We start from the raw sequence: 22,776 nt of genomic DNA on the forward strand, positions 1-22,776 counted from the left end.
TCAATCTCGCGCTGGGAATGAATAATAAGATCTGCTCACGCTATTTGTAAGCTTACGCGTATGCTTAAGAATTTAGCAGGAAAACTCTCTATTCTGGTATCGAGTTAATTTGTGAGTTTCTCAGACAATGTTTAATCATAACCAAAACCTGTTTTGATGGTTTCTTATTGTCTCTGCTTGTTTGGTGAGTTTGCAAAAGTTTTTGAAAGGAAAGTCTGAAGCGTACAATTAGCTCATTTGCATAGTGCGTGCAACTCGTGCACTTTCAAGTCCGAGACGGTGTTTTCAATTGTCAACAAATCTTGACAAAGATTTCTTTCGTTATTTTTTGTGCTGAGATGCTGCAACAAATTTCACGAATGCAAAAAAGGCTACTAACATCATGTGTGTTTCTTCAACATAAGCATAGTGAAGTTTTACACTGCGAAAATGACAATAGACAAGGAGTTTTGATAACTCGATCATCAAAATCGAATTCGTTATTCCAAGTTGATTAAAGAAAGCGTCATCGTAACTTTGCTGATTGTTTCTGCTTTATTCACATATTTTCAGCTTAGCTTTTAATATGTTCTCAAACATTTATCAATCTTAAACATATTTAAAAACTACAGAGCTATTGTTTGAGTTCGATGTACGCTTTCACACGAAAGTGCGGCGGAAGTACAATTTGTCATGTTTACTGACTGTACAAAACACGCATCGGCGGGCGCTCTCATTCATCGACAACAGAGAATTTACTGGATTTTTACACGAATAAAACTGAGCAGTATCTACGGACGTAAAGTTATTAAGCCTTGATGAAACATCAAGCGTTGCTTACAATTCAAGCGAAACTCAAACTAGCAATTATTTTGTTTTACTTTTCGGTCGCGATAGACTGACAAATTCCTCGCAAGCGTGTGGCAAGAGGAGCTAGGAAACTATGAAGTCCTGAAGCTCTGCTATATCTAAATATATCCAGCTAGTTTTTTGCTGTGTAATGGAAAAGCTGTTAATCTTCAACATATGTGAAATTTAAAGTGGAGTAATGCACAGCTCATGTAAACGAAGCATCAGTCGGAACACAACTTGGTCAGCGATATATGTAAGCTTACAGCGGAACATACCTAAATTCGACACTGTCTTACTTCACTCAAACTGGAGCAGCTTACGACGAAAATACTTAAGCAAAATTCGAACAGACGTAAACGCGTTGAGTTGTGGGGCAAAAACATGAAACATTTCGGGAATTTCGGACGTCATTTCCCCCGCGCGACATTCGCAAAAATCCTTGCAGCATGTACGCGCGTGTGCCGCAGGTGATGGCGCAATTTGTTCTAAAAATAGAATTATTGTCCCAGGTTTCGAGTTCAATTTAGAATTAATTTGCACAAGTGAGTTTTTCAAAAAGCTGAAATTGCACGAGTCGCTTCGGCGAGTGCAATTTTAGCTTTTTGAAAAACTCACAAGTGCAGATTAATTCCAAATTAAACGAGAAAACCCGTATGATCACTTGTTAATAATATAAACATGAAAAAATTTGCGTGGAGGAAGTGCTGGAAGACCTTTCTTAAAGCAATTTTTCTCATTCCAGAAAACTTTTTTCAAAGTTTCCGCACAAAATTTTCGTCATTTTACGTAATATGATTGGTTTCGAAAATTTCCCATTGTCTTTCAGCCAATCATAATCCAGAATTACGATGTGTAATTTGCACTGGTGTTACACTTTTTGCACCGGCCGGTGTTAAACTTTTTGCACTGGTGTTACACTTAAACTTCACTGCTCTCAGCCAATCAGAATCGAGTAATTTTTTCATTTTCAAAAAAAAAGCAAAGAGGGTGAGCAACTTTAGTTCAGCTCATCACTGTTCGCAAGCAAAATGTCAGTTGGTACAAACCAGTTGCATTTGACAAATTAAATTTTCCTTGTTTGCCAAATAATAAACATCTCCATAACCGAGAATCTTAACCTCGGTCGTGTGTACAGACCTCACTGCGTTCGGTCGTAATCATGACCTCGGTCAAGATTCTCCCACACAGACCTCCTGCTCGTTAATAAGAGCTAAATAATGCCCTAGTATTAGCCAATCAGAGAGAGCATGTTATATCGGCTACAAACACAAGTCACATACTAATATTTTTTATTGAACAAACACTACCAATAAAGGAGCGCAATTAAGTAACTAAGGAATTCAATGAGAAACTGCCTTATCTCATCTTGAACTATCTTATCTTACCTTAGTCGCTAGTTGTCAGTATCCATTTTAAACCGATAAACTAAAGCACGTTGACATATTTAGCGGAAAAGCTAGCATTTCTAGCATTAGCCCTTTGGCGTTAGAGAGTATTAACTTTTATTATATAAACACCAATGAAAAACCAGGTGAGCTTTCGCGCGAAAACATGAACACCTTCACACGTGAAAATAACATGTCATTTTCACGTGTGAAAAGATCACCGTCGCCATGGTTACATAATAAATCCCTTTAACTGCACTTGTGTGTTGATATATGATCGAAACATCGGATCTTTCTCGGAAATCTTCGGCAATCTTCCTCACCCGTCCTAAGCCTTGCACTGCCACATATGGCTTGAATTCCTTCAATTATTGTCTGAATGACTTTATTAGAGCAATTCGACGGCATGAATTAATTGGCTAATTGTAATTTCTTCTAAGTTGATATTTTATTCAATATACATAGTGTTACATTATTTTGATTTTAATTTCTCGGAGATATTAGCCTATTTTTAGTTACTCAAAATCTGATTTAAAATAGTTTTATATACGTATGTGTGTATAAATTTTCGGAAAATGTTTAGAAACGTGTCTGACCTTCGGAAATTTTCGGAAACTGTTCGGAAATCTTCGGAAAATCGTCAAAAACGTCGTCATTGGTATGTTTATATAATAAACAAAATAATACTTGGTTGCTTGTAGATATCGAGTCGAACACTCTAAGAGAAATTCCACATATTATTCTGTATGCATTTTCGGTTATCTTAGTCAAAAAGGAAATTACCACCAAGAGAGGGTGCGTTTTATGTTATTTATTAACTGCGAGCCGGTGTGATAAACTCGCACAGCTCTTACGTTTCGCTTAACTTCTACCATAGAATCAATTAAGGGTGGTGCTTGCCATTTCTTTAATTATTAGTTTTCCATACACATGCAATTCATGCCATACAATACAACTCATGCCAACAAACTAGGCTGTCAATCTGAGCGTGTTATACAGTTGAAATTCTGTTCAAATAAACAATACCGTAAACTGCCGCTTTTAAGCTCTGGGCTTATACAACTTCGTAAGGGTTTTTAGATGGGCTTATAAACGGAGGAGCTTATATCCGAGGGGGCTTTTAACCGGAATAAAAAAAACATAATGAAACGAATTCCAAACAAGGAAAGCTAGAGGGGGGGGGGGGGGGGGCTTATATCCGGGGGCCTTATAACCGGATGTATATTTTGGCTTACAGGCAGATGGGCCTGTAAGCAGCGGGGCTTACAAGGAGCAGTTTACGATAGGAGATCGCAAACGAACAACATGAAACACGACCTGATCAATAATCACCAGCACCTTCTTGTGCATGATTAGTTTCTGAAGCGGAATTTAAAGCTTCCTCAGTAACAGGGTCGGACAAAAAGTCATCCAGAGAGAAAGACGAACATGCGCTGTCCACGTCTTCGAACAATGGAAGACGATACGTTACAGCGGGAACAGGTCCTGGTTGAGATGAGTCACGCTCTTGTGGTGCTGGTTGAGACGTGTCACGTTGCTGTGACATCTCGGTAGCATCGTCATCGCTAGCAGCAGCTTGGATTGGAGAGGCATTGCTCAGTCGAGCTGTCTTCATACTGGCGATTTCTGACCTGAGCTGTGACAGCAAGCTACTGGCTCTCTCCCCCAAGTTAGGTACATGCACGCTTTCCGAGGACACAGTGCAACCTGACTGGTCGGTAACTGTCGGATCTTTACCAGGTTTTTCGTTAATACTTGTCTCTTTAGAAGGCGAGAAGTCTGCTGTGCTTCTAAAAGGCAAGAGCTTATTTTCAAGGTATTTTCTAGAGATGCCACCTTCCTGTTTGATGGAAGTGTTTTCTTTCGTTTGATCAGTGTATGTATCTATGTCACATGTATGACTTTTGTTTTCTTGACAAGAGCTTGACACCTCCCGGGATGAATCAACTCCAGATTGCTTGTCGTCAATGCTCTGCCGCACCATCTCACTGTCTTCAACTTCCCTTTGCACGTCGCTCGCATCACCTTCAAAAGTAGACCCTGCATCGCTACCTTCATCATCTGTGGGGACTGGGCTACTCACAATGATCTCCGGTACGCTCACATGCAAGGTTTCTTCCGCCGATCCATCCCCACTAGGAACTTCTCCAGTAAGTTGAGATTCCAGAGATACTACATCAGTTGCAGGTGACTCTGCAGGTACCACCATGTCCTGACCCATTTGAGCCTCAAATGCAATGGCCTCAGTTTCGTTTCGCGATTCCTCCTGAGTAACAGGTGACAGCACTTCGCTTTCCCCTTGAAGATCTCCTTCACCAGGGGAAGAATACTTTACTACACCGGTATCGTGATCTTTTCGTCTATCGAGTGAGTGCTCTTCATCAATCTCATTACATTCCGTGTTGCCTGCAAAGTATGAAGACGACCCCTCATTACTCCCTGTTAGAGTTGATGTCACGATGTTGCCCTCTTCAAGATCAGTCAATGAAGTCTCCTCAGTTAATCCCAGGTTAATTTTGTGGGTGTTGGATTCAGCCGCTTCATGGTCAACTTGCTCAGCTGAAGAAGGAACCATTTCGCGCTCTTCACGATCCAACGGAGCAGAATCATTTGAACACACCAATTTGTCTTCATGTCCTATTTGACTTAGCGCAGGCACATTGTTTTCTGGAGTAGCCAGATCTTCTTTCTTCATTGTGCGAGCCTGTGCAACGTCTAATAAGTGGGCGGTGTATTCACCTGGCTTGGCATCCAGTTGATCAAGAGCAGAGGAATACGTACGAGTCTCCGTGTGGTCCGTTTCACCATCAGGTGAAAGAATGATGTTATCTTGCGACGAATCCAGTTGTCTGACCGTGTCATAGAACTGACCCTGCCCTTCTAAAGCCGTCTGGTCTTCCTGACAAGATTCTTCGCTTCGCTTTTCACCTAAGAGCAACAAATTGAGTAAACAATTGTTTACTACAGCTACTACTGGTTTCTGTTACTTCCAGAGTAGTACACTATTATAGTATTACCGTCAAATCAAGAGAAACGCACCCCTCAAGATTACCTTAATCAATTGGTTATTTGAAACAACCCGCTAGTCATTCCAAGAATATGGTCAATGGGTTCAATATTCCAAAAAATTAATTCCTTATTGCATTCCTGAAACGACTAGCTGGTTCAATATTCAAATAATCAATTCATTAAATGAATGCAATCTTGACGGGTACGCTTCACTTGGTTTGCTGTTAACTTTAGTATGACAAATTCCAAGGCAATGGCCAACTTGAAGGCGTGTGTTGACCTCCACTCAGACAAATAGCTTATGTTGTCACAACGATCACAGTGGCTTGTTAAATACACTGATAGAAATTCCGTCATAGAGTGACTTGAAGTGACACTGAAGAAAACAGAGCAGACCTTTTGTGATTTCATTTATCTTTGATGCGACGACATCCAACTGTGGAAGAGAAAAGTACAAAACATATTATGAACACAGGACACTCGAACAACCAAAAGCAGGCTCACGCTCGGTGCAACAGCCTGTAAAACTTGGCAATGACTTTAAACGAAGAAAACAAAAAGCTTGAAACGACAAAGAGCAGGAAAACAGTAGCTCCAACACAAAGGAATATTTAATAGGATACATTGGGTTTATCTTCTCCAGTGTAAACCCAAAAAATAACAACGGTGAACAACAATAACAAACAAACAAACAAACAAAAACAAAACCAAAAAATAAGCTCCATGCTTTACTTGCACTTTATTCGTTTAAGTATGTTGTGAGACAAAGATGCTCACTTGGCCACCGCTGAGCTGGTTTGGCATTTGCATTTGGTTTCTGGCCAATCCTGACAACTAACTTACTACATACTATTGAGTTATAGCAGACCTCTTCGTCAGTCCCAAGCAAAAAGATTGAAACAAGTGGTATTTAAATAGCACACATTTATAGATTCAGATAGTTACACTTGGTAAGTTTTGCATAGTCAGTACATGGTTTGAATACAGTACAGTACAGTACAGTTAACAAGCCCGCAGAAAAAGAACGAGACCAGTGTCAACCCATCTCGACTTTAACAAGCTTGGTAAATAAATTAATCCTTATGTCTAACGAGACTATAAAACACCACTTTATTGCGGGACTACGGGTCGCTAATCCCGAATACAGTATTCCCTTCAAAGCAGCTCTGCTAGCCAGTCACAGAACAGGATTTGGTTTGTCTTGCTCACTCGCGTAAACTAGTTAATATGTAATTAAATAAACCTATTATTACCTGCATCTGTAGCTTGCGACATAACGAAAAGAGTATGGTAACTCTATCTCTGTTCACGCTCTTGTGGGGAAATGCCTACAACAGTGAGACAACAATGTATTGAGAGGTACGGTATTAATTATCTTCTGACTTCTAGTGGCACATTTGGCACAATTTTTTCTTTAGTGCGATGACCAACAAGTCCGTAATTCTCGTAAACTCATAAATTTGCTATGGCAAGGTGAGAAATTAGCAATGATTAGTGTAGTCTTCTATGCAGCAGTATTGCGACTCGTCACACCAGACTGACGCGTTGTGTGAAGGTCCAAAGTAAAGGCAGATGGAAGTGAAATACAGGTCACCAAATTTGATTTAGTGACAGGATGTAAAGAGATCAGAATTGCCATTTTGGTGGAATTTTGAATATTTTAATCACTTTGTTTTCTTTTCTTTTTAGTTGATATCCCTTTGTTTGCTTTCACCGCTTTTGGTGTTTTTTCCCTTCCACTGTAGGATAATAAAGGAAGTTTTAGTGTACACCAAGGTCCCGATCAAAATAATTAATGTACGATATTTCAGCCAGGAAGCTTTCCTTTAAATGTCTTCCATTTAACAAGATCACATCCTAATCTAAGACTGAGTCATTTACCTTTTTGCACATACACCCTCTCCTGAAACCGAAGGAACCAAAATATAAGTGGCATTAGTAAATTCTCCCAATAAATTTGACAGGTTTTGAAAAACAAAATGCAAGGAGAACTATGAAAACAAAACGAAACTGAGCGATTTTCTATCACAAGTACATCCCTCAAGTTTGAAGGATGAAATCACTTTCTTGGAATTAAGCTTGCAATAGATATTTCAAGAAATCATTCCCAGAAATACAGCAGAAAAATTAAGGGAGCAAACCAACAAATTCACTGCCTAGATATTTCGTACTGTGATCTACTGTAAAAAAGATCAGTTAAGCTGTCTTGGGGAAAATAATGACACGATGAAAGAGGATTTCGATACATACAGTATCTACACACTTAGAGATATTGGCCCTGTATACTTTAAACAAGGTATGACCGACACAGAACAGTAAGTTCAAAGAACTATTTTAATTACAACACCCCCGTTTCCCCATGTGAGTCTACCAGCACAAAGTGTCCCACATAGATTTGAAAGTGATAGAAACGTTTTGTACCCACCACCAAGCTTGTATCTTAATTGCTGCTTTAACTTGTTCTTTGTGAAGCTGGATTTGATTCAGTCTTTTCTGTTCTGTGATCTAATAGGAGCACACAAGCAGTTGATTACGGCGCCTCAAAACTTCATCAAATTGACCAATTTCAACGACGTTTACTATTTCACTTGATGTATTAAATCAGCCCATTCTGTGCAAGAGTTGTCTAAAACCATCCCTCGCGCAAGCACATCAGTCAGGGTTTTCATAAACAACATACCATGTGGAGCGGTTTTCAATTGACTATTGTAAAACCAACCAAAGTATTCACTCTAGCCAATCACAAAGAACACAGACAATTCAATGAACCAATCAAACCTCATAGTAAATACACGCAGCTGTCGCGAAGCGCGGGAAAACGTGAATGAGCGAGTTACGATGGGTTTTGGTTTTATTTCCAATTGGATGAAAACGTGGTGCGAGTTTTTAAACCAATCGTGTAGCGTAGCAATGCAAAACCAATGACTTTTCGACACTCAAATGAAAACTTGAACTGCTTTCATAGGTAAAAGTAGGTGAGGTAATAGTAACTCATTTCAAAATAATCTTAAGAGAATTGTTTCATATAAGTGCAGCTACCTGGTGCCAAAGATATTTTATAGCTGTCGTCAACTGTTCCCTGCTTTTGACAGCATCCTCATGTTCTCTGCAATAAGGGCAATGAAAAAACAATCAATACTTCATTCACTTGAAGAATCTGTTTGAGTAACTAACAAAGTTTGCTGAACTCTTTAGTTAAGTTACAAATGTTTACCTCTCTAATGCGCTGTATAAATTGGTTATGAGGGAAATCAACCTTCTGACCCTTAGTTCATTTCTTATGTTCATAACTTTAATGTCCCTTGTACGAGCACGGTATCCCTTCCTACGAAGGAAGATTGACATAAATTACAGTTGATTAGCAGTTAAAGGAAACCTAGACTGAAGGGAACAGACAGGAAAAGAAGAGGAGGTGATGGGTAGGAACGGAAGGAAGGGAAAGGGTAAGGGACGGATGTGAAAAGAAAGGAAGGTAAGGAGAAGAAAAGGGAAGGGACGGGATGGAATGGGATGGAATGGGAAGGAAAGGGAAATGAAAGGCAACGAGAGAGGGAAAAAGAGAAAGGAGAGGAAATGAAGGCAAGGATTGCCGTCGGGGAAGAGGGAATTTGACGGTAAGAGGAAGGAAAGAGAAGGTAGTGGAAGATAAGGGGGAAAGAAAGGGCAGGTGGGGGAAGAAAATGGAAGGGAAGGAAAAGGAAAGGAAACAGTGGGAAAAAGGAAGGGAAGGGGGTTCAATATGATAGATCAAAACGAAATCAATGAGTTTTTGTACCAAACTGCCTGAATGGAGGCTGCAGCATAGTTCCTTCGTCGATACTGACAGAAGTCAAACTTTTTTCTCACTAAGTAGCCACGTACGTGAGCTTGAATAATGGTAGCTGCTAAACTAAACAGACGGATAGCTTCTTCTTCAGTCATTATGGGGTCATCTTGAACGACAGATAAAGGATTGTGTTAACAGACAGCTTGCTCAATCAGCAAAAAATGCCCGACTCTATTGACTACAGACAGAAGATTATACATCTACATGTAATCAGATTTGCCACTTCCGGGATCTACACATACATTTTATAATATGGCTATTGATATTTTTTTATTATTATTTTTATAATTCATTATTTTTTAATTAGCTTATTGGCTTATTAATTACTACAACACTGTGCATGAAGCTCACATGACCTTCAAACAGGGGGAATTTGTGCAGGCAGAGAATTCCTTTTTAAAATTTACCAGAAATCACATCAAAGTACAGAGACCGGCACTGGGTACAATATTAGTCCAGTTCTGGCCTTACATGTATCTCTGTCACGCAACGTTACACTCTCGGGAGAGGACTCTCTCATGAGCCTGAGAGCGTCGAGTTGCATGACAAAGAGAGGGCCAAAACTTGATAAGGTACAATATGATGGAGACAACTGGTAACCACGTATGAGCTCTTCTTCCAGTACGACATTAGTATGAGATATGTTCATCACTAGCATAAAACACCATCAAGACAAAGAACTCTGTATATGTACAATGACTTATTTTATCAAGAGAGAACTCACCAGATTCTGTTTGTTCCACATCTGATGAAGGAACTGGAAGGTAGAAGCTCTCTGATTCCAATAACATGTTGCAATCTAAAGTAAAAAACAGATGCAATTTTTGTTTCACATGAAACCTCTTTTCTACCTTATACTACTTAATATCTACTCTCTAAATTGTTGCACTCAGGTTAATAAAATTGATCCTAGCAACAAACATATGCCAAGTAATAAACAAAGGGTACATGGCTACTATTTTGCATTTATTCTGAATTAAAAACTGTCTAAGTCAGCAAGTTTTAAAATTGTACAGCAAAACAGCTAGTAATTTGGTCTTTTGTGATATTCACCATGATCCAGACAGAGGTAAAGCTGCTAAAATCTGGCCATGTTTTAGTGAGGATTACTGCACCGCTTTGCTACACTGAGGGGGTCTGCTAAATAAATTTGCTTTGAGTTTTAACTGGTTCACTGAATTGCCGTGTCCTTTGTGACTGACCAGAGTGATAATGTTGGTTTTGGTTTTATGACACTCAATTGAAAACTGCTCTATAAGCAATGTTAGTCTGTTATCATCTAAGCTGTCAAACCACATTCAACTAAACGTACAAACCAAACTTCCTGTGCATAAGTTAGCGTACAGACATGATCAAACAGATGTGATCAAAAGGGGCTTCTCTTGTAACTGAAGGTGACAGGAGACAGCTTTGATTTACATTTTCATGATCATAAATGCAAATGGTCTACTTACCAAGGTCATCAGCTTGAGTCTGTAGAAAAACAAAGGCATATAATTATTTATAATATAATATTCTTATGACCTGGAACAAACTGCATCACTTGAACTACTTGGCCAAGCTATTAAATTCAATATATTGAACCTCGAGGGATTTGTTTACTCAAAATTGAGAAGACAAACATGTATTCAGTAAAATACTATAGCTATGTCAGATCATGTGTGCCAAGGCATTCACAGTCGAGTGTCAACTGGTACTCTTGATCAACCCTCAGTCGACATCTCGATCAACACTTGATGAACATTTCATTTCAGCCAAACTCAGTCAACACTCAATCAATATCTCGATCGACACTCATTGACAGTCAGTCGAAAGTTGGTCGAGTGTCAGCCTGTTCAGAGGTATCGTAATTGATCGCCACTGAATGGTATGTCTGCAAAAATTAGTTGACTCTCGACCAAGATGTTGATCAAGTGTCGATCGAGTGTCAACTGAGGCGCTGGTCGAGGGTCAATGGAGGGTCGATTGAGGGTACTGATCAAGGGTATCGTTCAACACCCTACTGTGGATGCCTTTAGTGCACATGATCCACTATGTCTCATAAATGCAATTTTATCTTTACCCATTCTTTTAAGGTGATTCCATAGTATTGCATTGCACATCCCTACTGCGCATGATTTTCACGTCATTAGCGCGCACGTGAGCACGTGGACGTACAAAACGTAAGAGATTTCCCTCGAACTATGCTTGATAGCAAAATAAATCCTCCTTTTCTATTAAACGAGCATGGTGACCCCCACTTTTTATTTCATAATTTCAATGAGAACAATATCCTCAATAACTGAGAATAATAGCAGAAATCTATGGCTACTTTTTTGGCAAATGAAATAAGTACTACAGAGGGAGACATAACGGGCCCAACAGCGCATGTCCAAATTATGTTTCCTTTAAAGGATAAAAAAATGCAGGTACATGTATTGGGGGACATTTTTTCTGGGACAAAGATGAATAAACAACCAAAGAAAGTCAAACCTGTGTGATATAACACGCTGCATTGAAAAATAATTGAGCTTATTTGTTGCCCACGGAGATTACTAAAAGTCACTTAAATAACCATATTTGCCAGCATCGTGGCGTGAAAACAAGCACGGTGACCCCCTCTTTTTACTACGTTTTTAATACCTCCTTGTCCTGCAACAACAGCACACCAAGTTTCATCGGAAATCTATGGCAGGTTCTTTTACTAGGGAATCACCTTAAACACTACGAAAACAAGAGCCCTGTACATTACTTTTAAACATATACCTTTAAGAAATCCCCATTCCATACCTGATCGACAGGATCAGAATCAGAACAAAGATGGTGTAATATAGACACAAGTTGAACATGTTGTCCTTGGGAGGGATGGCCTATCCGCTTGAAAGCTTGATCTAGCAGTCTTGCAAGCATTCTATGTGTACATGCAAAAGGAAAAATGTTGTAAAACAAAATTAAAAAATAAATAAATAATTGATGAAGGATGGGATGGTGGGGAAAAAAAGGAATAATCAAACTGAATTTCTAACAAACATGTGATAAATTTGTTGCAATTAAAACAGAGGAAAAGAAACAAGGTTTTGTTGGTGATTGAATGAATGACTGCAAAGGAGACTGTCTATTACTGTAAAGGTTTTAACAGTATTGGCACACCTTTTCCTACCTACATGTATGTTTACACTACACAACTTGAAGGCACTAATGTTTGTCAAGGTTAGCTGTCTTTAACAAACTGACCTTTCTTGATCATTGACCAAATTTCCGTCCAAGTTCCTAAGATTACCACAGCAGTACACAAGATATGGTCTGTAATTCACCTCTCTAGCAAGGAGTTAAGGACTACTCATCTGCAAGAAGTCTAAATTGATTTGCACACTTGCAGGCTTTCCAATTAGACGCATTATTGTACTTGATCACTTGATCGACAAGATACTCGGTCAACACTCACTCAACATCTTAGTTGACAGTAGGTGGAGAGTTGACTGATTTTCACAGACACATCATAGAGTGTCAATCGATGCATAAGAGTCAGTCAAACACCACCAACTATCGACCGACTGTTAATTGAGTGTCAATTGAGATGTCGATCGAGTTCTGGTCTAGTGTCAACAGAGTATTGATCGAGGTGTTGACTGTGTTGATCAAGATGACGATCGAGTGTCAATCGAGGGTCGATTCAGGGTATGGATCAATCAACACTTGACCGCGGATGCTTTTAGTACATGTTGTAGACATGATCCATTGGTTACAAATTGCACGAAGAAATTTAAAACCAAGCAACAGTCTCTGCAAGACATGGCGCAGACCTCTGTAGAGTTGTGTTATTAACATGGAACTATTAGGATCTCATGCTTCTTTCAAGCAGGGGCAGAATTAGCAAACAACTTGAGAATTCTATTGTATTCTGTGTAAAAGATACAGTCTCCAGGAGCTACTGGCCAGTACACAAGGATTGTTCACAAGTGACAACTGCTCAAGATTGGTCAGAAATGACAGATGCACCACCTACATGAATCAATAAGACAGATGTAATAAGCACGCTTAAATCGTCCTTGACTGACAATTTTCAAACTGCATGCCACTCTACAAGAAAGTGTATTAATCAAAAACAAAACATGGAATTCAAAGGCAATGGCTATCCTTGATCGTTGACTCTTCATCTCAAGTCCAGCTGAACATATTAACCAATATGCTACCAGCCTCAGGCCACATTCCACATTGCATATGTAGGTAGTCACTTCATGCTGGAGAAACCAGAATTACAAACTTAAGGCAGTACCAGCACTGACAAGCCATATGGCTCCACTGATCCTTGGGATTGAAACTTGAAGATCAAGGGATCAGATTTTTTTATGGGATCAGATGGCTTGTCAATGCTTGGGCTACCTTATGCATTGTATCTTAATTTGGTTTCCATAGCATGAAGTGTCTATGATCACTCCCACTAGATGATATGCCAGTTTATGGCATGTTTCCCTCAACATTTTGTAAGGTTGCTCTACCAACAATTCCTCAGCCCTATTTACACCACTGGGCCCAGAAAGGCAGTGTGATAGTGGAGTCTCATCCAACTGAGAGAAGATACACCATGACCCGCCAACCGGGGCACTAAGTTTAAGTTTAAGTTGAAAGCCTTGAATGACCATACCACTAGCCTACCATAGCATGAAAGCGTTACCAGGTATTGGTCCAAAATTGCATGTTCTATAAAAGATTATCTTAGATGCTAGCCGTTATTTCATGCTGTTTATATTTACTAAATGATCTGCTGAGTGGGTAGCAGCTCAGATTCTTTAATTACATTTTAATACAAAAAATAATTTAAAAATTTACATGAATTTAATACCAATCAATCAAAGCCAGCACTACCTAGATCAGTATCTGTTTTCACTGGGTACATGTAATAGTGCACAATATGTGTACATGTACCTCATTAAGGTCCGATATCTCATTATCTGCCAGTGAGAGGGTGCATACTGTGTTTGATACTTGGTCTTTGATGCCTTCCAGTGAGGATATCAGATTTCCATGCAGCAAAAGAGTCTACAAGATACACACAGTGACTTGTTTATAAAATTTTGTATAAAAATGAATTCTTTAATAAATGTTTATCATTTTTGCATTTTCAAGAACACTGTTTTATGACATTTAGTAATGATACAAGGTTGGTCAATAACCATTATTAAGAAAAATGTATTATTGACATGCACGGTTAGAACATACAGTACTGTTTTCAAGTGTAGAAAACACACCCCTCCCTGGGTTGAGGCAAGGTTGCAGGGATGTAGATAAAAGCCGGCAGCCGGAAAAAATCGCCGGCTATTCCTAAAAAAATTTCGGCTGATGAATCGCAGAGGGACGATACACAACAGCTAAAAATAGAAAATTTGTTGGCTTCATTCCGCCTATTAAACATATTCTTCCACCTATTCCAATTTCTAACTACAACCCTGGGTTGTGACAACATTTTGAACTAAACAGCTCGAAAGCTGGAGTAGATGGCTGACTATGCCATCTTTTCGTAAAAAATATGATGAATAGCCCTGCAAAGTAGCTTGCCAAGATCATGAAAAAGGTGACGATTTTCACCAGCAGCCCTACTGTTCACAGTTCTGTAGAGAGAGGCACTTTGAGGGTAACAGGCAAGATCCTAACCATTAACTCACTGAGCCAAAAGTCTCTAGTATAGTAGTTTGGGATCATGTTTACTGTAGGTAGTGTCTGTCAACACTATCAACCAATATATCGACCGGCCCTGGGTCGATACGTTGGAAAAGTATCAGCTGGTCGATTTTCAGTCAATACGTCAGCCGACATTCAGTGTACTGAGCTATACTCAATCAACATTCAACAGATACTTGACTGATACTCAGCCAACACTTGAGCGACTGTAAACCAACGTATGGACCAAGTGTTTGTTGATATATCCATCCATAGTGTCGGCTTACACTACCTGCAGTAAACATGGTCCCTAGTTTGCAACAGGATGATGTATGTCGCAAACTTACATGTAAAAAAAAAAAGTTACCTTTAACTTTGTGAGGGCTTTTAAACCTGAGAGAACAGCAATACTAGTAAAAACAAGACAGGAGAATTAGCCACACATGAGTCATGTGAAATCAATAGATCTTCTAGGCATGGATTTTTTATCATGCATTCATCAGTGGATTTTTGAATTCAGTTTTCACTGAAAATTAATGTTACTATGATCGTTCTTACCTATTGTCTGACAAATCCAGATGATATAGACTGTGATTCCTATCAAGATTTTCAATTTGCTACAGAAAAGAACCACTGTATAAGATCAAATTTAGCATTAACTGCAATACTGTACATGTACATGTAATTTCACTTATTTAAGACCTCAATAGTCTAAAACACACTAAAGTGACCAAATGAAAGCACAAACTAAGGCAAATAAGTTTACAAACCAAAAGCAGGCAGTGTAAAAATATTATGTTGAACAGCTTCAACAAAGGCTGATAAGAAAAATTAGGAATGGCAAGGAGCATCCATAGATAGACAATGCATGTGGACCAGTATATTTACATGAAGCTGCTGGTGCATCTGCAATTAGATTGGAAGTTTGCTAATCTCATGTGTACTATACATTTTAGACTCGTTTGAAGGACTAGTAGTACAGTAGGTTATACAATATGTAAAATCAAGCATTGACAATCAAGGGACTTGATCATGAAAACAGTTAAACAATCAATAGCCTTGTTCGAAAACTGTTATCCCAAAGTTTCTAATGTATTCATGGCACATAATTCTGTTAATTTCAGTGCAGGTACACTTGCATACTAAGTAAACACAAATTCAATCAAAGACATATTTCAAGCTGAGTTCCTGCACACCGAACGCATGTCAGCAGAGCCCCATACCTTAGAAAATTTGGGAACCCAGCAATCTCAAAAAACTTGGCCGTCACATGACTGTCTGTACATACATACGTCCATATGTGTGCCCCTTCATGTAAATCAATGTGAAATGTCACTCTGCAATAACCTAGTTTCCAAGGCTTTTCACTTAGAGATCAAGAGGGGTGGGTTTACAGCATACACCTTTGATATTGGGCATCCATGTTATGTTCAACTGACACCTGTCAAAACAAGGTACCTGCTGACCAGCTTCACATGACAATATCATGGGCTCATGTTTAGAGGTCACATGTTTTTTTTTTTGAAGTTCACAACTGCCCAGGTACAGGTTTTCAATTGGATTGCAGGCTCAAGCAAGGTGAACTTATTGTAATAAGGAGCTCTGCTTTTAGGTTTGGCTAAATCTATTAATACTCTTGACATTTCCAGTAGCAGCTTACCTCAATACTGTTCCCAGATAAGTTCAACCATTCAAGACTCCTCAATGAGCTGACACCTTCAAGTGAAATTTTAAAAAAAATTGTAACATAAATTGCACAATAAGACAACACTTGTCCAAAGCTTGAGAATCATTAGAATGTCCATCCCGGTTTTACAGCATTCAGTGACTATGTACATTGTATACATGTAACTGCTGCTACATTTTACATGTATACCCTCCTGGATGGTACTTGTATGCTGGCCCATTGCAGGTTTATCCTCCCGTTTTCTCAGGATGCCTTATACAGTTCAAGGGGTACCCATGGCCAGTATAGCAAAGGATTATCCTCTACCATATTGGCAATGAATACTCCTGGACAGACAGTATGATCGAAAATTTGTAAGGAGAGTGCCTTGGCTCAGCCTCTGGCCCAGACATTCTTTCACCATGCCACATATATATCACATGCACCTTCCGAGGCAACAAGCCAAAAATGTTCTTCTATGTAAAAGACTACAATCTTGCCAAGAAGGCAGTTCAATGAGCACTCAATTGTGACCTCTTATAATAAATAAATAAATAAATAAATAAATAAACAAATAAATAAATAAACAAATAAATAAATAAATAAATAATAATAAAAATATTTGTATAGCACCATATCCACTAATTATCCATGGCACTTTACATTAAAGATTAGTAAAAAGCTAAAAGAAAGAAGGTGAAGGGGAAAAAATTATAGGAATAAACTTAGTTAAAATTCTAACATATTGAAACATATTTGTCATCTAAAAATTAAAAGAGTTAAAAAGCCTGTTAAAAAAGATATGTTCTTAAATGCCCTTTAAAACTGTCAGTTGAAGAACTACAATGCAGATCTTAGTTTGAGTGGGATCAAGTTTCATAGTCTTGGTGCTGCCACAGCAAATATTCTCTCGCCGTAACTCTTTAGTCTCACTTTCAGGGTCGCCAGGAGGTGTTGTTAAGATGATCTTGGTGTCCATTGAGAGGTGCGATAATTAATTAAGGGACTGTCCAGCGAACTTTACCAGTAGCTACACAATGATTGATTCAAATCAGTCCAATGTCCTTAAACTCCAGCTTTCCGATTGGCACCCCTGACAAAGCATGATAATAACACACCCCCCTCTCCCCGGCCACCCTTTACTAAAATATGTATTAATTTACAAACTGTCAAGTGTCATTATATTCTAATATATGATTCAATGATTGTACAGTTTACATGTACTACTGTAGGTGTATATCACACCGTCCAGTACTTGGCTGCAAACAGTTTACCTTCAATGGCGACAATGCTGTTGTTACTGAGGTCCAACACTCTCAAACGCAACGCTGCACTGATTCCTTTAATATCAACAATGTGGTTACCAGACAGAGAAAGCTGAAAACAGCAAATCCAAGCAAATTTGAAGTGTGATTAATTTTTGGGCTAATCATTAAGTGTCTGTACATTGCCTACAGTACATGGTTTCTACAATTTTGGCATCTGTATTACGTATAGAATTAAGTCCCCAAAAATTTGTTTCAATTTCTGCACAACCAGTATCCACTTCCCTAAAATTCCATTTAGCTTTGAAGTTCTCTCTTTAGCACACTGCCCAGCCAGGTTGACTAACATGTATATGTACCAGTAATGCCTGACAAAAAAAACCTTTGTGATATAACTTTGGGAATGACAAATCTTGCCATTGAGAGAAAGGCTTTTCTTATGAAGTTTCACTTTCTGCACATTTCAAAAGCAATTTTCCAAGGTCTCAGTGTTTCCACTTACATGTAAAGTACACAGTTGTGCAATATTATTGATTTAAGAAGAGCCACCAGAAAATCAGACAACAATCCTATTAAGTATGAAAGACATTTTTAAACTTTTGGGTTCCTCACCTGCTGCAAATGAACAAAGTGTTGTAAGTTTTCCACTTTTGATATATCATTATTGCTTAAAAGAAGAGTGTATGGAGAGACTCCTTTGGGCAGACATTCTATCTGCTTTAAATGACGACCTGCAGTTGAGAGTGAAAAATAAAATTTCTCCACAATAGAACATTTTACATCACAAATGATTACAAAAGGGTTAAAGAAAGTTCTGTTTGGAGATTTGAAACAAGCAAAGTTTGATAAATTTAATTAAAACTGAGTGTAGGGAACAGGCACAAGGAAGTTGGAAGCCGGGGATAAACGGGGTCGGCTACAGCTCTTAATGAGGAGGTGGGGTGTAGTGATGATTAGTGTACTGGACTCCGGAATGAAAGCCCGGGTGCAGGCCCTGCCTGGGGTGAGTTGTGTTCCTGGACAACACATTTCACTCACAGTGCCTCTCTCCAACCAGATGTATAAATGGGTACTGGTGAATTTAATGCTGGAGGGAAACCCCACAATGGACTAGTAGTCACTTCAAACTACAGAAACCGAGATAAGCTCCCGCTGTACAAGTCACTTGACCTGACACAGACTTAACCCCCAGCTCTGTGGTAGTTAAGAGAAAAGAGGGCAGAAGTGTCAGTGTTAAGTGGCAGGAACCAGCACAAAAAGGGGAAAATGTAACACTGCATTTTTTGAAACAGTACCCTATATTAGATCATAAGCTGGAGACTTCTATCGTGTGATAGCTGACGAGAGCACAGCTCGAGTCAACTACATGTAACTGTTTTAGTATAAATCTACTAGTCATTCAAAACTTTATCTAAATTCTCTTTACAGACACTTCGAAAAAGCCAAGAAGCGGCCGTCATTTTGCTAACAAGGGCAAACTGCTATGCTAGCCAATCAGAGAACAGCATCTGTGATAGAACGCTAGTAAATTTATACTAATTTGTAATAGAAAAAGAAAATAATAATTATTATAAGAAGCGGAAGCCATTAAGTGATAAGTTCAGACCTTTGTCCCTCCCTCCCCTTCCCCTGCCACTGAGCACCAAACGAGACATACATGACTCATGTATCAGGGACATCCCAGACTATCTTGCATGTCTTCACGAGCACAAAATTGCCATAAACAACTTTGCCTTACTTTTGTACGCCATTTTCTCAAAACAACAGGTAACTGTTACTCACCTGACAGGTTAATAACACCAGTATACTCTAGTTCTGCCTCTTGATCAGAGTAATCCTCAACTTGGTTTGACAGCATGACTGGACTCCTAAAACTAAACCAAAAAAGCAGCATTTCTAAGGGGGCACTAACATGGGGTTCTTGCTGTACTTTTGGACAAAATAGTGCTAAGCTACAAAGGCACCTCATTACCACATGACCATCTTTGGACCATAGACTTGTGGTCATCTTAGAGGGGCTCTTATGGATTTTGATTTTTAGGCCCCAGACTGGGAACACTTTTCATTCACAGAGCTCTTCCCAAGTTTCAAAAAACAGTCAACTAATTTTCATTTGATGCAGATGAGCTGGTCGACAGTCAACCAACTATTGATCAAGTGTCAATCAAGATGTTGACTGAGTGTTGAGCGAGTATCGATCACGAAGTGGATCGAGTGTCAATCGAGATGATGATTGTAGGTTTATCAAGGGTATAGATCGACACTCGACCACAGTTTCCTTTAGTACACATGATCTGCAGGCCTTACATTAATGGGTGATCCAAAATAATCCAAAATATTACCTAAAAAAAACCAGCAGTTTATGTTTGGACCTTCATAATTGAATTGGCATCAAATACATTTCCTTGCAAACAATGAAGGCTTTTCTACAATTATTCAAAAAAGTAAGCTGACTGATGCCAGAAACAAACTCTATCAAAAAATCCAAAATGACCGCCTTTAGAACTGAAGCGGGAAATTGAAACTCTACTTGGTTTGTTGACTTTGTTCATGTGATACACATATAAAGCTAGTAGGCTGTTGATTGTGAAAATGGTAACTATAAATCTTTTAAAATAGGAAGCTTAATTTTAAGCTCAATAGCGTGAACACCAACACCCAACGTAAAATATTCATTGCCAGTTTGTTTGAGGGAAAAATTGCAAGTCATATTAACTATTCAGCCCAACAAAGGCTAAGAATTTGACTGCACTAGTTCTAAGAGCTTTAATGAAGGCCAAAAATGTTAAAAATCTGGCTGGATTTAGCTGAGCGATCGAGGTGCAGCGAACTAGACACACAAAAGCTGACAAATAAGTTTGTCCTCGATCGAATTTTCCAAACTTACATGCAACATTACCAGTTTGTCCTCGATCGAATCTATCAACTGCGACTTACAAAGAATGCAGACAGATAAAAGAGAAATTATACCTACAGGTCATGAACTAAGATCAGTGCAAAGTCGAGTAGACTTTCTTGGCTGAAGTCATTTTCGTTCCTCCAAAGTGGAAAATAAATACGCGCCAAGTCAAACACTTCTCGAGCAAGTCCTACTCGGTCGGAACAGGACAAGTCCACGAACGAGAAAGGTAGGTCCGCAAGGCTTACATGTGATGGGAATCTGTTATTAGGATCTCCATACGACTTTGATGCTGGGAAGTGTATGCGACACTCCACTGTGGGTAGTATTGGCTGACTATATCAGATGTTTAAGATGCGATTAACAAATGTAGGGAGTGCACAAGATACTACAATTTTCTCCCTTGCTATTCTCGCACGTAGAGATTTGAAATGATTTTGCCGCGAATATTATGCTTATGTGGCCTTCATTCAAGGCCATGAACGATGGTCTGGACGAGGTTACATAACAACTGACAAATGGCAAAATAATAATAATAATAATAATAATAAATAACTGACAACTTATTAATACCCGAGAATTTAACTGACAACTGACATTTGTAGTCATATTTCAGGCTGACAACTGACAAAACGCTTTAGCCATTGTGATTGGTTTAAAATTTATCCAAAATACCTTTTCTAGGTTGAAATAACATTAATTTAATACCAGTGAATATATGTAAGATCATATATTTGAACTGCGGAGAAAGATACGAAGACATGATTGATCATCGCAGTTATGCACACAACTTCAGCAGTTGTGAAATTAAAGCCCGAAAAAAATTCAGGCCTGAATGGGATTAGACCCCATGACTCGCTCTGTGATACCGGTGCAGTGCTCTACGAACTGAGCCATCTAGGAGCTGGTCATTTTGCGGGTTCGTAATATAACCGTAGATGGTGAAGAATACAAGTGAACATATGAAATCATATATTTGAACTGCGGAGAAACATATAAAGACATGATTGATCATCGCAGTTATGAACACAACTTAAGCAGTTGAGAAATTAACGCCTGAAAAAAAATTCAGACCTGAACGAGATTCGAACCCGTGACCTCTGCGATACCGGTAATACTTAGGGTTAGCTAGGGTTAGGGTTAGTTTGGCCAAAAGTGAGGGAAACTGTTGTATACTCACTACCATGTGACCTGGAAATAACTGTCTACAAACTAGTAGTATAGTAATCAAAGATTATGTGTTTGTTTGACGCCACCACTTTAATATACTATTGTATCACTAACTGACTTTCAACCTCTGTCTATTGCTAAAATCGACATTTTTTATCTACAACCGAGGTTTTACACACGGATATGTCATAGTGTCGAAGTCTATGCCAATGAAGAGGTCCCCAGTGCGTGACGGCTCCAGTTTCCGTAGCCTACGCCGCAGACAGAAATTTCCCTGTAAATAACCGTCTGCGAATTATTGCACAAATCCTTGTTTGAGACCCCCAGCGAACTACTAGGATCTGAGTAGTCGTGTGTGATTGGTCTCTTCATAAAGCAATTGTTTAATAAGCGATAATTCGATCTTATTGGGTATTAGAGAATCTCCCACAATCTATAATAAACCGGAAAGGATCAGCAAGTAGAAATAATGCGTACTAGTGTGCAGAGGTAGAATACTGCTTTTGAAGCAGTGAAATCTCTGTTCGAAGTGACCGATCTCCTCACTGATCATTCTTCCAAGAGAAAAAATGTTTTTTAATCTATCCACTGGCTTTGGAAAGCTCTTAATATTTCAATGCCTTCCGATCATCGCGGACATGGAAAATGACAAACCCCATGGTTCAAGCGCCGTTTTTGTTCTCATTGTTATCTGGCCGTTACGAATTCTGATGGAAGACCAAGTTCGGTCCTCAAAGTCTCCAACCAATTCGGGTATTCCAGCTATTTCCGTCACGAATGACGAAAACCCAGAGTTTTAAATGGAAAGTACTTTTTGGTGTTTGGTTCGCCTGAATGGTTTGGTGAAAATTGTGTTAAATTACACGGACTTCTACCCCTCGTGACATTTGCACGTTTCCGCGTTCTTTTTTGGATTTCAGTCTCAACCTTTTTTGCTTCACACTTGTTTGTGAAGGGCATTTTATGCTGTGTTATTAGAAGAACTTGTAAGCGGAGTAGAGCCGTTTGACCGTTTGACCATTTGGCATACAAGGCAGGTCTGCATATTTTCCGTTTTTATCTGGATTTGTCCGCTACCTCGCAGACGC

At 39.0% G+C, this 22,776-nt stretch overlaps 1 protein-coding gene across 2 annotated transcripts; it reads right to left on the reverse strand.

Moving 5' to 3' along the window:
• Positions 1-2,103: 2,103 nt before the first annotated feature.
• On the reverse strand, positions 2,104-20,707 carry LOC110065027 (uncharacterized). Of its 2 annotated transcripts, none has more exons than XM_089291826.1 (21): positions 20,594-20,707; positions 19,402-19,493; positions 18,232-18,350; positions 17,629-17,731; positions 16,349-16,404; positions 15,247-15,305; positions 15,056-15,098; positions 13,957-14,070; positions 12,947-13,032; positions 12,265-12,348; positions 11,821-11,941; positions 10,506-10,524; positions 9,776-9,850; positions 9,001-9,157; positions 8,440-8,550; positions 8,265-8,331; positions 7,651-7,730; positions 7,107-7,128; positions 6,479-6,553; positions 5,622-5,661; positions 2,104-5,144 (listed from the first exon to the last, which is right to left on the reverse strand). In XM_089291826.1, exons 2-21 carry the CDS (start codon positions 19,475-19,477, stop codon positions 3,538-3,540), a joined length of 3,114 nt encoding a protein of 1,037 aa, XP_089147952.1. In that variant the 5' UTR covers positions 19,478-19,493; positions 20,594-20,707; the 3' UTR covers positions 2,104-3,537. The 2 variants fall into 2 exon arrangements, with proteins under 2 accessions (XP_089147952.1, XP_089147951.1); XM_089291825.1 differs by having other exon boundaries at positions 20,590-20,707.
• Positions 20,708-22,776: the final 2,069 nt, after the last annotated feature.

This window comes from Orbicella faveolata, unplaced genomic scaffold (genome assembly GCF_042242905.1).
Source record: "Orbicella faveolata isolate gen_17 unplaced genomic scaffold, um_ofav_v1 contig_24, whole genome shotgun sequence".
NCBI lineage: Eukaryota > Metazoa > Cnidaria > Anthozoa > Scleractinia > Merulinidae > Orbicella > Orbicella faveolata.

Excerpts from the sequence above, each read along its gene's own strand:
- LOC110065027 (XM_089291825.1), bottom strand. Across the intron at positions 16,405-17,628 it reads CAGCATTGTCGCCATTGAAG|GTGTCAGCTCATTGAGGAGT; the intron begins GTAAACTGTTTG and ends TTTCACTTGAAG. Across the intron at positions 7,129-7,650 it reads ATTAAGATACAAGCTTGGTG|GAGAGGGTGTATGTGCAAAA; the intron begins GTGGGTACAAAA and ends CTTCGGTTTCAG.